The sequence below is a fragment of the Sorex fumeus genome, unplaced genomic scaffold (genome assembly GCF_029834395.1).
Source record: "Sorex fumeus unplaced genomic scaffold, SorFum_2.1 ptg000131l, whole genome shotgun sequence".
Classification (NCBI taxonomy): Eukaryota; Metazoa; Chordata; class Mammalia; order Eulipotyphla; family Soricidae; genus Sorex; species Sorex fumeus.
Genome location: NW_026606188.1, coordinates 20,349,963 through 20,363,290, shown reverse-complemented (window position 1 = coordinate 20,363,290; position 13,328 = coordinate 20,349,963). Strand labels below are relative to the sequence as shown.

The 13,328-nt window shown below is 44.7% G+C and overlaps 1 protein-coding gene across 1 annotated transcript in view; it reads right to left on the bottom strand.

Moving 5' to 3' along the window:
• CASQ2 (calsequestrin 2) overlaps window positions 1-5,778 on the bottom strand; it is an 80,851-nt gene extending 75,073 nt beyond the window's left edge. The window contains exon 1 of the mRNA XM_056139151.1: window positions 5,321-5,778. Coding sequence (XP_055995126.1) covers window positions 5,321-5,566 — 246 coding nt within the window. The 5' untranslated portion in view covers window positions 5,567-5,778. The remainder of the gene's footprint in view (window positions 1-5,320) is intronic.
• Between the last annotated feature and the right edge of the window lie 7,550 nt (window positions 5,779-13,328).

Below are 13,328 nucleotides of genomic sequence, written 5' to 3'. Positions count from 1 at the left end.
TCTTGCCCATATCAAACCCCATTCCCATACACAATACACGCTCGGTCACATGGGAGTGTCAACGAACAGCATCTTTAAGGACTACCTCTCTCAGAGGGTCTAAACTAAGTAGAAATAAAAATAAGACCCTAAAGTTGCTGAGCCCCCTCATGGTCCAATTTTAGGGAAAGTGTAGCACGATGGAAAAATATTTGAGTTATCAGAATCTTTGCCCCTTTGGTTCCCTTTCTCAATCTTGCTATGTGTCTGGTAAATTAGACTCATTTTCTCAAACCCGGACATACTTTTTACCTCTCCCCAACTGAACAAGACTCTTCCTCTTTCCTCTGTATATTTGATCATCTGCTCTGTGATGTTCTGCTTACAGAGACACAATGCTTGTGGCTGGCTACATGGCTTCTTCCACATGTGCCACTGTGGGTTTTATTTCCCCAGTATCCACAGCATTCTGTTTGGTGACAACTGTATGGGTAGTTTAGGCCCTCCCTCCCCCAATCAGAGAGTGGTCTTCTTCCCCTGTAGATGGGTCTACTTCTGCATCTTTTCACTAAAGGTGGCAAAAAAATATATGCAATTGACCACAGTATCTTTGAAACTTTTTCTAAAAACAGAACTGACCTGAGCCATATGTGATGAGTTATGGACTCCAAATATCTGGTCCTTCTAACATATAAAAATCCCAACTTGACATGGAAACCTATTTTACAACCTGGGCATGGAAACTCTTTATTGGAGACGGGAATTGATTGATCTTCTTTCTGTTGGGATTCCAAACAGTGCTTGGGAGACTTGGGGCATATCCAGGGTGTCTTGGCCAAGAAGCCAGTAGTTCATCTTCAGGCCCTGGGGACGTGATGCCACTCAGACACTGCTGTGCTAGGGACTCCCTGTCATGCTCCTGCCCTCCAGGGTCACACTAGCGATGCTCGGGAATCTGTATGGTGCTGAGAAGCTAACCAGGGTTCACTGAATGCAAAGCATTCATTCTATCTACTTTAGAAAAATCAACTTACTTGATTTCCCCAGCTCCAAGAAACTATGAAGAAGGCTGGGCTTGATATCTTTTTTTTTTAATGCAGCAGAACAGGATAGGATAGAACATAACAAAAGAAAAGAGAAAAGGAGAGAATTATTTTAACCCCACGTATTCCCTGAGCAGGGTTTGTTATCCTGGAGAGTTCTGCTTCATTCTTGTGCCTGTGTGTGCCTGCAAACTAGATCACAACGGGTTGTGACAAAGCACTGGCTAGGCACCTACCCCGCCTCAAAAACAGAAGCCCCTTCTTCCGCCCCCATTCCAAGGCTGAGACCCCACTGCAGTTGGGATTTTCAGTGGAAGCTGCTCTTTTTTCATGCACCCCCTAACAGTCCCAACTCCAAAATCACAAGATTGTTTCCAGTGCTTCTCTGGAATCCAGGGAATGAGGAGGGCAAACAAGTGGTTTTGATGATGAAGAAAATGTGGAATTCATATCCCAGCTTTTGTTACTTGTGAGTTTTCTGGAGCTACTTTTGTGCTCTATTCAGAAAACTGCTCCCCACCTTACAGAAGCACCCGCTCCCTGTCTGAGGGGAGGCCTGTGCTCCCTCTCTGGACCTGGGCTTATGGGGCTTTGAGCTTCTCTGGCCCATTGCTGCTGACATTATCCAAAACTATTTAAGGCAGACTCTGGAAATATCCACACAGCAGCTGGCTGAGTGTGGTTTCATTTGACTCCATGAAGCAGTACAGTATGGAGACTAAGATTGAATACGCAAATAGAGTAAATTTGGACAGCTTATGCTCCGTGTACCTGCGTTTCCCTAATTATGAAATAGAACTAATCATGCTACCAACATCATGGAACATAGCCTGGCTTAATCAAGCTAGCAGCTACAAAGTGTGCAGATTAGGATGTGGACACAGAGAGCATTCAGCAATGTTCATCATTGCTGTTTCATTATCTCACAAACCAGTACAGAAGTAGTAGTTTCACCTTTATTGACAAGAAAATGAGGCTCAGAGAAGTGGATCGCCTGCCCTGTATCCTATGGCTCATGCAGGCAAAGCCAGAATGTGAATCCAGAACTCTGATTCTAAGTTTCTTGTTATGTTTTCTTGTTTTCTCTCCCTTAAGGGTTCCAACATTTAGGGAGCTGTGGCTCCGGACTTCCTCCTGAACAGACCTTCTACCTATGGAGAACTCTTAGATCCAAGGTGCCCAGATGGATGGAATGCCCCTAGGAAAAACATTCTGCTCCCATGATTTTGCTTAGGAGTCCAGAATTAGAAGCTGGGAGACATTCTTGGGTGAGTTTATAGGTAGGTGTGTGTGTGTGTGTGTGTGTGTGTGTACACAGCAGGGAATCAGAAATAGGGTCACTCCTTGTGCTGACATTTTTGTCAAATTCAAGGCCAACTTGAGCATATTGGGTAGAATTCTTACACTTCTGACCTTCTAATTAAAAATCTCTCAAGAGTAATACAGGTACTACAGTGGGTAAGACACTTGTTTTGCATGTGGCACACCTGGGTTCTATCCCTGGTATCCCCTATGATGCCCCACTATAAATGATCCCTGAGCGCAAAATCAGGAAATTCACGTTTCTAAGCCTCATTTTCTTATCACAGAGATCCCATATGCTCCCTCCCTCAGCACTGCCAGAGTAAGCTCTGAGCAAAGCTGAGTTTGGTCCCCTAAACCCATCAATAAATACATAACAAAAAAGTCCTTCAATAACTGAGCAGAGTGGTTTGAGTTGGAGAAGAGAAAATATGTGTGAGGAAGTCACAGTTTGTACCAAGCAGTAGCTGCACTGCTTGTCCTGGATTTTTTTTATATATATAATTAGCCTGTGATTTTTCCATTTATGGAATACAAGGACTGAAAACTCTTCTTGTTTTCTCTTCACTTGCAACCCCAGAGGGAACTGAACTTGGACATCTAATCCCCCGGGGAAAGCCTAAGAAAGAATATAATGGTAGTGGTGAGGTGTTTATTTGTTTGTTTCCTAGTATGATTTGTTTATTTTACAATTAAAAAATCATAGTTTAGGTAACATGGTTACAATGGTGTGTGTTTATGGTATTGATGTAAAAAGTTATTGTACCCTATAACCACCAAAGACCCCAGAAATGCCTCCACACTGTCTCTCTGTCCCTCTAGTTAGTGATGAGATTTTAAAAAAAATTATTGAATCACTGTGAGATACACAGTTACAAGGTTATTCATGATTGGGTTTTGGTCATACAATGTCCCTTCACCAGTGGACATTTCCCACCACCAATGTCCTTCCATCCCCTCCGCATGCCCAGTCTACTTGTATGGTAGATCTTCTTCTTGTTCTTGTTCTTCTTTTTGTTCTTCTTCTTGTTTTTGTTGTTGTTGTTGTTGTTGTTGTTGTTGTTGTTCTTCTTCTTCTTCTTCTTCTTCTTCTTCTTCTTCTTCTTCTTCTTCTTCTTCTTCTTCTCTCCTCTCTCTGTGTGTGTGTCTCTCTCTCAATGAGATTTTAAAAACACAAACTACTTCTTTTTATATTATTCGGTGACTTATTTAGCATGAAATTTTAAGGTTATGCAGGAGTAAGAAGAACAGAAGGGACATTGATTAAAATTGGATGGCAAATGAAGGATCTGATTTTGGAGGGATGGTGATTTAACTTTTAACTTGTTACAATTAAACACAAAAGGAGAGCAGAGAGATTTTACACAAACTACTTTTATCAACAAGAGCTCTCTGAGACGATTACCCCCCATTTACAAATCATGCAAAACAAAGTGTTTGTATAATTATTAACAGACAGGATTCTGAAGTGCCTTTTATTTTGTTAAAGCTTATTATTACTGTTTTTATTACATTCCCCTGAGGGCCCAGCCAGTTCTGCTCAGGGCTTTCTCCTAGCAATGTGGAAGGACCAGATGCAGTGCCTGGGGTTGAACCTGAGTTGGTTGCATACAAGGTAAGCACTTTGCCTGCTGTCCTATCTCTCCTGCCCCTGAAGTGCTTCTTAAATTATCAAAGATGGTCCAATGTCTCTGGGATGGTTTTCCTGATCTTTATGATTGTCTGTTTTTTTAAAACCCAGAACAATGTGAGTTTTAGATAGCAATTCTATTCTTTAAAGGATCTGGTTTAGTTGAGCTTTCTGATTGTGCTGGCTGACATCAACTGCGTCATTCTTAAATAACTCTTGGCCCTGACCCATGCTAGCTTCACCAGGGTGGGTCTGAGACAGGACATGGTGCTCCCAAAAGCCCCAATTCTCCAGGGGTCCTGCAGTGGGACGTGTCCATAACTGTCCGGGAGTTGCTATGGAACAATTCCCAGGCACAGGGAGCGGGTCCCCATGCCAGGTGTACAAACAGGTCATAGATGTAGCTAAAAAAAGAATTGACTTCAGTTCACACCAAGAACTTTCTGAGAGGAACATAAGAGCCCATTCCTGAGCATGCAGCAAAGATCTTCACGGATCTACACCTATTGGGTTGGCTGACATCAAATCACAGTCTCTGTGTGCTCCTTCCTGCCCAACCCATGAGGAGGCAAGGTCAAAAGACTCTTGCTACTCCAGGAGAGTGGAAACATTAGAGAGAGCACAGAGAGGACACTGCCCAGTAAGGAAAAAACATAAATAATCATTTGATTTCCATCCAGTCATTATAAAGTTTCAACCTTCACTCAGAAAAAATTAATGACTAGAACCACAATGCCCATGGGGGGTGGGGAAAAAAAAATAAGAACGGGGACTGGAGTAATGGTACAGAGGTTAAGACATTTGCATTGCGTGTAACTGACCCTTGCTTTGATCCTTGTATTGCATGTGGTTTCCTGAGCACCAGTAGGCTTGATCCCTGAGCAAAGAGCCAGGAGTAAGCCCTGGGCACTGCTGGGAAAAGAAAGAAAGAAAGAAAGAAAGAAAGAAAGAAAGAAAGAAAGAAGGAAGGAAGGAAGGAAGGAAGGAAGGAAGGAGAGGGGGAGGGAGAGGGAGAGAGGGAGAGAGGGAGAAAGAAAGAAGGAAGGAAGGAAGGAAGGAAGGAAAGAAGGAAAGAAAGAAAGAAAGAAAGAAAGAAAGAAAGAAAGAAAGAACGCACCAGTACATCGCAGATTTTCAACCACACCTATGCACTGCACAATGTATTTGAGTATCCCTGTGTGCAAAATCAAGACCCACAACCTTGTTAACCACCTTAATTTTGCAATCGGATTTACCCACCCCACCCCCGTCAGAACACAGCAAGTCTTCAGGGTCTCTGCCCCTTCTTCCCTTCCCAGTGACTGATTCCCCAACCCCCCTTTGCCCTGTGCCCATCCTGCACCTAGAGTCAGGGACCCAGACTCACCTCCAGCACAATTTCCTTCATCTGGAACTGTTTCTGCGCAACTTTGTCAGAAGACAAGGGCTCATGGTAGTAGAGGCAGAGCAAGTCATATTTCTTCAAAATATGCTTGAAGTTCTTCTCAGTCAGACCGATCACTCGGTCCTTGCCGTCATATGTGGGGAAGTTCAGACCTTCCTCTGCCCTGCTGGAGGACAGCAAGTAGAGTCCCAAGACAAACAGATGAATGCTCTTCATTTGGGGAAACATTTGTGTTTCTCTCTCAGAAGTGCTTCAGGCCTGAGAGAGGGTGAATGCTTCTCACAGGCTGTGCAGGGCTGACAGTGAGCAGACGGGTAACCCGGCTTCTATCTTGAGCTCTTTTCTGCACTGAAGGTTCACCTCCTAGGCTCAGGCTAACTGTAAAGTGGGCTCTGTATGGAGAGCGCGGCTCAGAGGGCAGCCTGGGAGCCAAGCCGGGAGGCCAAGCCCCAGATACCTTGCATAGCTCTGCCCGGCCCCTAGCTCATCAGGAGCTCCATTTTTAGGATGCAGTTGTTTCAGGCTAAAAATAAATCCTGCAATGAATAAAACAAAGTTAGATAGGGCAGACACTGTTGAGGGATTTGCTGATACAGACGCTCAGGGTGGAGAAGGCAGTAGGAAAAGAGCAAAGTATATGCCCCCCTGGAAAAAGGAGACCAGAAAGAGGACAAAAAGGAGAGAAACTCAGGAGGAGGAGCAGAAACTGGGCCTGAGCAGAGGGAGCTTGCAGCAAGCAGTGTTTCTGGGCACTGTGGAATTGGCCAGTTTCTCATGCCCCTTCCTCTTAGGTAGCTCAGCTCATCCTCCTAACTTCGCCCTGCTGATCTTGGGGCCCTGAAATGGGCTTCACCAGGCACCTGCCTTTCCCACCTCCTGCCTTCTCTCCATAGCAAGCCAGCCCTGGAGACACGTGGCACTGCCAAGCCTTGGGCGATGGTATGGACACACTCTCTACTGCCAGCCTCCAGAGGCCACAGCCCCAGTGACCACCTTTTCTTTCCCATCTCCCTATCCACAGCTGAGTTTGGCTGACCTCAGGAGAATCTGTTCTCACTTGAAAATTAATTGTAAGTTCAACACCAGGGTCTCAGAGGGAAGGAGCTCACAGGACTGGAACAAAGATTCCTCTTCAGCCTCTGCCACTGCATGTTCCCTGAGCATCAGAGAGGGATTAGTTCCCGAACACCTCTGGGAGGGGCTCCCAAACTAAAACAAAACCAGAAAAGTTCATCACACACAAAACACACCACAAGCTTCAATTTTACAATAACCAATTCTTAATTGCATATGTAACTACACAAGCACCCTAACACTTAATCATTACACAAACATAATCCTAGCCCTAGCCCTAGCCCTAATCATAATCCTATTGCTAACCCAGAACTTAAACTCACCATGAAACAAAACTGATCCTAAACTTACCAATAAATCAAAAATATAACAATCATCTGATATTTTACTTGAATTTTTAACTTTGAACACAGCAAAATTTAACATCTAACTCCACAATCTCTAGTATTAGTCCTAATCTAATCCTAACCGGAACCTAAACTAAACCTGATCTAAAACAATGTCAAAAGTAGCAATTAGACTCAATTAAATAATTGACCTATTCTTAAATTGCATATTTAACAATAAACACAGAAACAAAATACTTAACCCAAATCAAACCCTAATCCTAATCCGAACATTAAACATAACATTATGCTTTTTATGACAGAAGCCAAGGACTAAGCCCCTGTACAATCTCAAATACTAACTCTAATCCTAATCTAAACTATGTCAGACCTTGGCCTAAGCAAAAAACTACCAATTTGCCTTAATTTAGCAATTGCCCTATGTTTAACTCGCATTTTTTTTTATAGTTGACTTTATTTTTAAAATTTTTTTTTTATTAGTGAAACACCATGAGGTACAGTTGTAGATTTACAAATTTTTGTGCTTGGGTTTCGATTATACAATGATCAGATATCCATCCCTCCACCAGTGCCCATTTTCCACCACCATGGATAATATCCCCCCCACCCCTACCCCCCTATCCCCCCTGCCTCTGTGGCAGGGCAATCCCCTGTGTTCTTTCTCTCCTTTTGGGTGTTGTGGTCTGCAAAAGAGGCATTGAGTGGCAAACATGTTCAGTCCATAGTCTACTTTCGACATGCATCTCTCCTCCTGGGAGGATCCTCCAAACACCCTTTATTTGGTGTTCCCTTCTCTATCTGAGCTGCCCTTTCCTCTAGAATGCCCGACTGGCCACTAAGCTATGGAGTAATCCTCCTGGTGCTGATCTCAGCTATTCTTGGGTATTAATCTCATATTTTGTTACTTTATATCCCCCAGATGAATGCAATCTTTCTATGTCTATCCCTCTCTTTCTGACTCATTTCGCTTAGCATGATACTTTCCATGTTGTACCACTTGTATGTAAATTTCATGACTTCATCTTTTCTAACAGCTACATAGTACTCCATTGTGTAGATGTACCAAAGTTTCTTTAACCAGTCATCTGTTCTTGGGCATTCAGGTTTCTTCCAGTTTCTGGCTGGATCTGGCTGTAAAGAGTGCTGCAATGAACAAACAAGTGCAGATGTCACTTCGACTATACATTTTTGCCTCTCTGGGATATATTCCCAGGAGTGGTATTGCTGGGTCAAATGGGAGCTCAATTTCTAATTTTTTGAGAATCGTCCATACTGTTTTCCAGAAGGGCTGAACCAGTGGACATTCCCACCAACAGTGAAGGAGTGTCCCTTTCTCGCCACATCCACGCCAGCATTGGTTGCTTTTGCTCTTTTGAATGTGGGCCAGTCTCTGTGGTGTGAGATGGTATCTCATTGTGGTTTTGATCTGCATCTCCCTGATGATTAATGATGTAGAGCATTTTCTCATGTGCTTTTTTGCCATTCAGATTTCTTCTTTGAGAAAGTTTCTGTTCATTTCATTGCCCCATTTTTGGATGGGGTTGGATGTTTTCTTCTTGTGGAGTTTAACCAGTATTTTGTATATCCTGGATATCAACCCCTTGTCAGATGTGTATTCGGCGAATATCCTTTCCCATTCTGTAGACTGTCTTTGTATTTTGGTCACTGTTTCTTTGGAGGTGCAGAAGCTTCTTTTAACTCGCATTTTTATCTATCCACACTTGTCACAAAGCTTCTAATTCCATCTAAGTTGTAGCAAACTGAAAGATTTTTTCTTGTCTCATTACTGAATAGTAATTCACTGTCATATTTCATTCACTCACCTCTCTTGGGCATTTGTTTCCAGATCTTAGCTATTGAAATAATGATGCAATAAACACAGTTGTGTGTATGTCCTTTCAGTTGAATGCTCTTTTGTTCTTGGGGTAGATGCCCAGAAGCGGAATTGCCAAAGGCATAATATCTAAGGTTATGCTTTCTATAAAGCATTCTTAAAGCTAAAAAACAAAAGAAACAAACAACCCCATCAAAACACAGGGTGGGAAGATAAACAAATACTTCTTCAAATATGACATAAAGATGGTCAACAGGCATATTTTTTCACTGATTATGGGGAAAGTGTAAATCAAAATGACAATGAGGTACCACACTCTATAGCAGAGTGTGGGAACAATCAGTGTTGGGGGGGTGACAAAAAAGGACCCTCATTTACTGCTGAGACTGTTGAATGGTTTAGTCTCTTGGGCAAAGATGGTTTGGACTTCTCAGAAAATTATGAACAGAACTTCCATATTTCTTTACTGCATTAACTATTTATATCTGTCACACTTGCCCTGTTGCCTTCTCTAGACATAGACTCATATGTAGGGACTAGAACTCAAATCTCCTTACAGGCAAAATGCACTTTGGAGGGTCATACACCATTTTGGATTGGCAGTTCCTCAATCTCAAACACAGATAGTGATGACAACATTGTAAGGACATCAAAGGACAGAAGTGGACTCACTGTAAGAATGGTAAGGACAGAAATGGACACTTGGGGGGTGCACTGAATATAGTACAGAAATGCAGAAGCTGATCCTTAGTGATACTCCCTGAAAACTGGTAGAACGTTCAATGCAATACTACTTCAATTTCAAAATGTAAACCCGAAAAAGGTAAAGATAAAATAATAGCTATACCATAAAGTTTGGATCACAAGCCAGGAAAAAAGCATGGGACAAAGCAGGTACCCAGCCACAAGGCTACCTTTGATGATAACTTGCCAGTGTGGGAGAGTAATAGCTTGGGAAATCTTTCCTGCCCATTTCCTCCTGAGTTCAATAGACAGGAGTGATCTGGGCTCACCTAACAGGTGAGAAAGAGAAATTAACAACCTGGATTGCACTGAGGACTCAGTTGGAGAGTTCATCTGTCTCCAGGGGAAACCTGGTAGCTTTGGGCAAATCCGTTCCTAATCTCCTTTTTCTGGAGTGACTCCTTGACTATCTCTTCCACTCCAACCATAGTCCAGTATGTTTGTCCACTCTGGTATGGTCTCTGGCGCTGATAAACTAGGTCAACTATATCTCACCCCCTAACCTCCACCTCCTTTCGGTAGAAAAGGCAGCCTGGGAATAGTGAGGGGTCCAAACAACAGGGCTAACGGGCAGAGAAGAAAAGGTCAATGGTCTGCATGTTGAGGCCAAGTGCTGGCCTGCAGCAAGAGTTCTCCCAAGGTAAGAGCCAGCAGCTGTGCACATTCACAGCCATGAAGTCAAGGTCTTGGAGAATCTGTTGCTGAACCCTTTCTCATCAGTGCTCACTGGACCATGTGTGCTGGGTATGAAACCCAGGCCTCCTGCAGGCCAAGCATGTGCTCACCCTGCTGTGTTCTCTCTCAAGCCCAGTGCAACTCTCCTTCCTTTTGAAAAGTTTCTATGGAGAAGAAACTCTCTTTGGAGGTCTGTTCTCCCCGACTCTTCTAGTTCTCAAAATCTCACTGTATTACCTTGTTCAGAATCTGTCCTGCTTCTTATAATATATCAGTTTTCAATGTCACTGAAAAAAATTAAAACCTGAGAGATGTCTAAAATCAGATCATAATTTCCAACTTGATGACTTGATGAAAGGCGCCGGGCAGAGGGATCACATGATTATTTTTAGTTTAATTCTTAGCTCTGGCTTAAAACCAACTGACCATGAACAGTCCAACTCCAGACTCTAGACTCCAGGGGAGTTGGGAGGGCTGGACAGAAGTCCTAGCCTTAAGAAGAGATTTCCCTAGTTTGAAGTGCCTGCCTTTCTCTGTCTGCCATTTCTTTTCCTACTGTTGTTTTTTCGTTGTCCTACAGTGCGCCAATGCTGATGAATTTATTTCAAAACTAGGATTGTCTTTGACATTCCAGTCTCAGCACTGCATCACACAGCTGTTCTTTCACCCCAGTGCAGCTGTGGGTCGGTCAGGGTGCCCTGGGCTGTGGCAGGGTGCTCATGTAGCCATGTGCATTCTCCATGTGCTGTGCATGTGGGGGAGAAGTCCACACAAAATAAACTAACTCAAATACATGCCAACCACTACCCCAGTGCTGGAGTCAGGCCCTTTGCCGTTCACTCTTTATGACCCTCTCTAACCTGTCCTTTGCTCTTGGGAAGTTGGCAGGATGACTGCAAACATTTGTTAGTTTGATTTGCACAATACACTTGAGTTTTTAATGAATTGGAAGGGGGTTTCTTTTCAGTGGTCCGGGGGTCAGCGGCCACTCCCAGCAGTACAGTGATACAGTGGTACAGGCTGTAGGGTTCAATATTTGAATTCAGTGAAGCCTAGACCTCCAGGGTTACCTGGGCAGTGTATTGAATTCAGTGATGCCTAGACCTCCAGGGTTACCTGGGCAGATGGGGGAGGGAGAGAACCCGGGCCTCTCTCAATCAAGGTATGTGTTTCAGCCTGCTGAGCTAACCCCAAACAATTCATTCTGCGGAAGAATCAGGAGCCACTCACTCAGTTATCAGTCTCATACCTTTGCTTTCTAAGATTGCCTGCATACTGCCACCTTAGCATATACTGTGGGCACACTCATACACTGTGACCGCAAAGTCCTTGAACTGGCACCGCTGGATAGACAGACATGGGCACCCCGCGAAGCCGAGCAGGGCTGAGTGTCCATGGGTGCGAGGGGCAGGGGGAGCAGAGGGGAGGGGCGGCCCTGGGGCGGCGGGGGAGTCACACGGGAACAGAAGGGACAGGTGGACAGCTCCCTTCAGCCCACGCGGCCAGGGAGGGTGGACACGGCCAGGGAGAGCCAGGGCATCGAGCGCTGGGGGCGCTGTCCCCCTTCCCCAGCGCCGCTCCGCCAGGCAGCGAGGGTCGTGGGCACCTGGCGCCCGAGGCGGGCGGGAGTCTCCTCCCTCAGCCCTGCGACCAGGCGGCTCCTGGGGCTCCCTCTGCGCGGGGCCTGGGAGCGGGCCAGGGACGGCTCCTGCGTAGAAGACTGCGCTGGCCGGTCCAACCGCAGCCCCCGCCCCTGCCCCACGCAGAGGCCACGCCCTCCCCGCGGCCTCTTTGATGAGGCCCCAGGCCTTTCTCCGTTCGGACTGGCCCAGACGTGCCCCCTACCGGGTGCAGGACGCTCCTGATCAGGCGAGCTAGTCCCTGCGCCACCTCGAGGCCTGGCTTTGGGCGACACCTCCTGGGGAGGCCTAGGTGGGCTCAACCCCACTGGAAACTCTCCCCAAGCCCTGTGACCCCACGGAGCGGCAGCAACCCTCTTGGCTCATAGGAGCTCACATAAATATTTACTTAATATGTCTTAATCACTTGCTTTGTGTCACATCTTACTTAAAGTACCTTACAAATTTATTTATTTATTTTTATTTTTTGTTTTGTTTTGTTTTATTAGTGAAATATCACGAGGTACAGTTGTAGACTTACAAGTTGTTGTGCTTGGGTTTCAGTTATACAATGATCGAGTACCCATCCCACCACCAGTGCCCATTCTCCAACCCCACCAATCCCAGTATCCCTCCCACCCACCCCCATCCCCCATCCCACCCTGCCTCTGTGGCAGGGCACTTCCTTTTGTTCTATCTCTCCTTTTGGGTGCAGTGGTCTGCAGAAGAGACATTGAGTGGCAATCATGTTCGGTCCATAGACTACTTTCAGCAGGCATCTCCCATCCTGGGCAGATCTTCCCAGCACCCTTTATTTGGTGCTCCCTTCTCTATCTGAGCTGCCTTTACCCCTAGAGTGTGCAGCTGGCCTCTAAGCCATGGAGTGAACAACCTGGTATTTATCACAGCTGTTCTTGGGTGTTAGTCTCTTATTTTGTTACTTTATGTTACCCAGATGAATGCAGTCTTTCCATGTCTGTCCCGCTCTTTCTGACTCATTTCGCTTAGCATGATATTTTCCATGTAGTGCCACTTGTATGTAAATTTCATGACGTCATTTTCCCTAACAGCTACATAGTACTAGTACTCCATTGTGTAGATGTACCAAAGTTTCTTTAACCAGTCATCTGTTCTCGGGCATTCAGGTTTTTTCCATATTCTAGCAATTGTAAACAGTGCTGCAATGAACAAACAAGTGCAGATGTCACTTCTGCAGACCTATGGAACAGGGTTGAATATACTGACATCTCCCCTCAAATATATGATCATCTAATCTTTGATAAAGGGGCAAGAAATGCGAAGTGGAGTAAGGAAAACCTTTTTAACAAATGATGCTGGCAAAACTGGACGACTACATGCAAAAAACTGGGCTTAGATCTCTGCCTAACACCATGTACAAAAGTAAGATCAAAATGAATCAAAGACCTCAACATCAGACCGGAATTCATAAGGTACATTGAAGACAAAGTTGGCAAAACCCTCCATGACATTGAAGCTAATGGTATCTTCAAAGATGTCATGCCACTGGCCAAGCAAGGAAAACAGAGATAGACAAATGGGACGATCTTAAACTAAGAAGCTTCTGTACCTCAAAAGAAACAGTGACCAAAATACAAAGACAGTCTACAGAATGGGAAAGGATATTCTCCAAATACACATCCGACAAGGGGTTGATATCAAAGATACACAAAGTACTG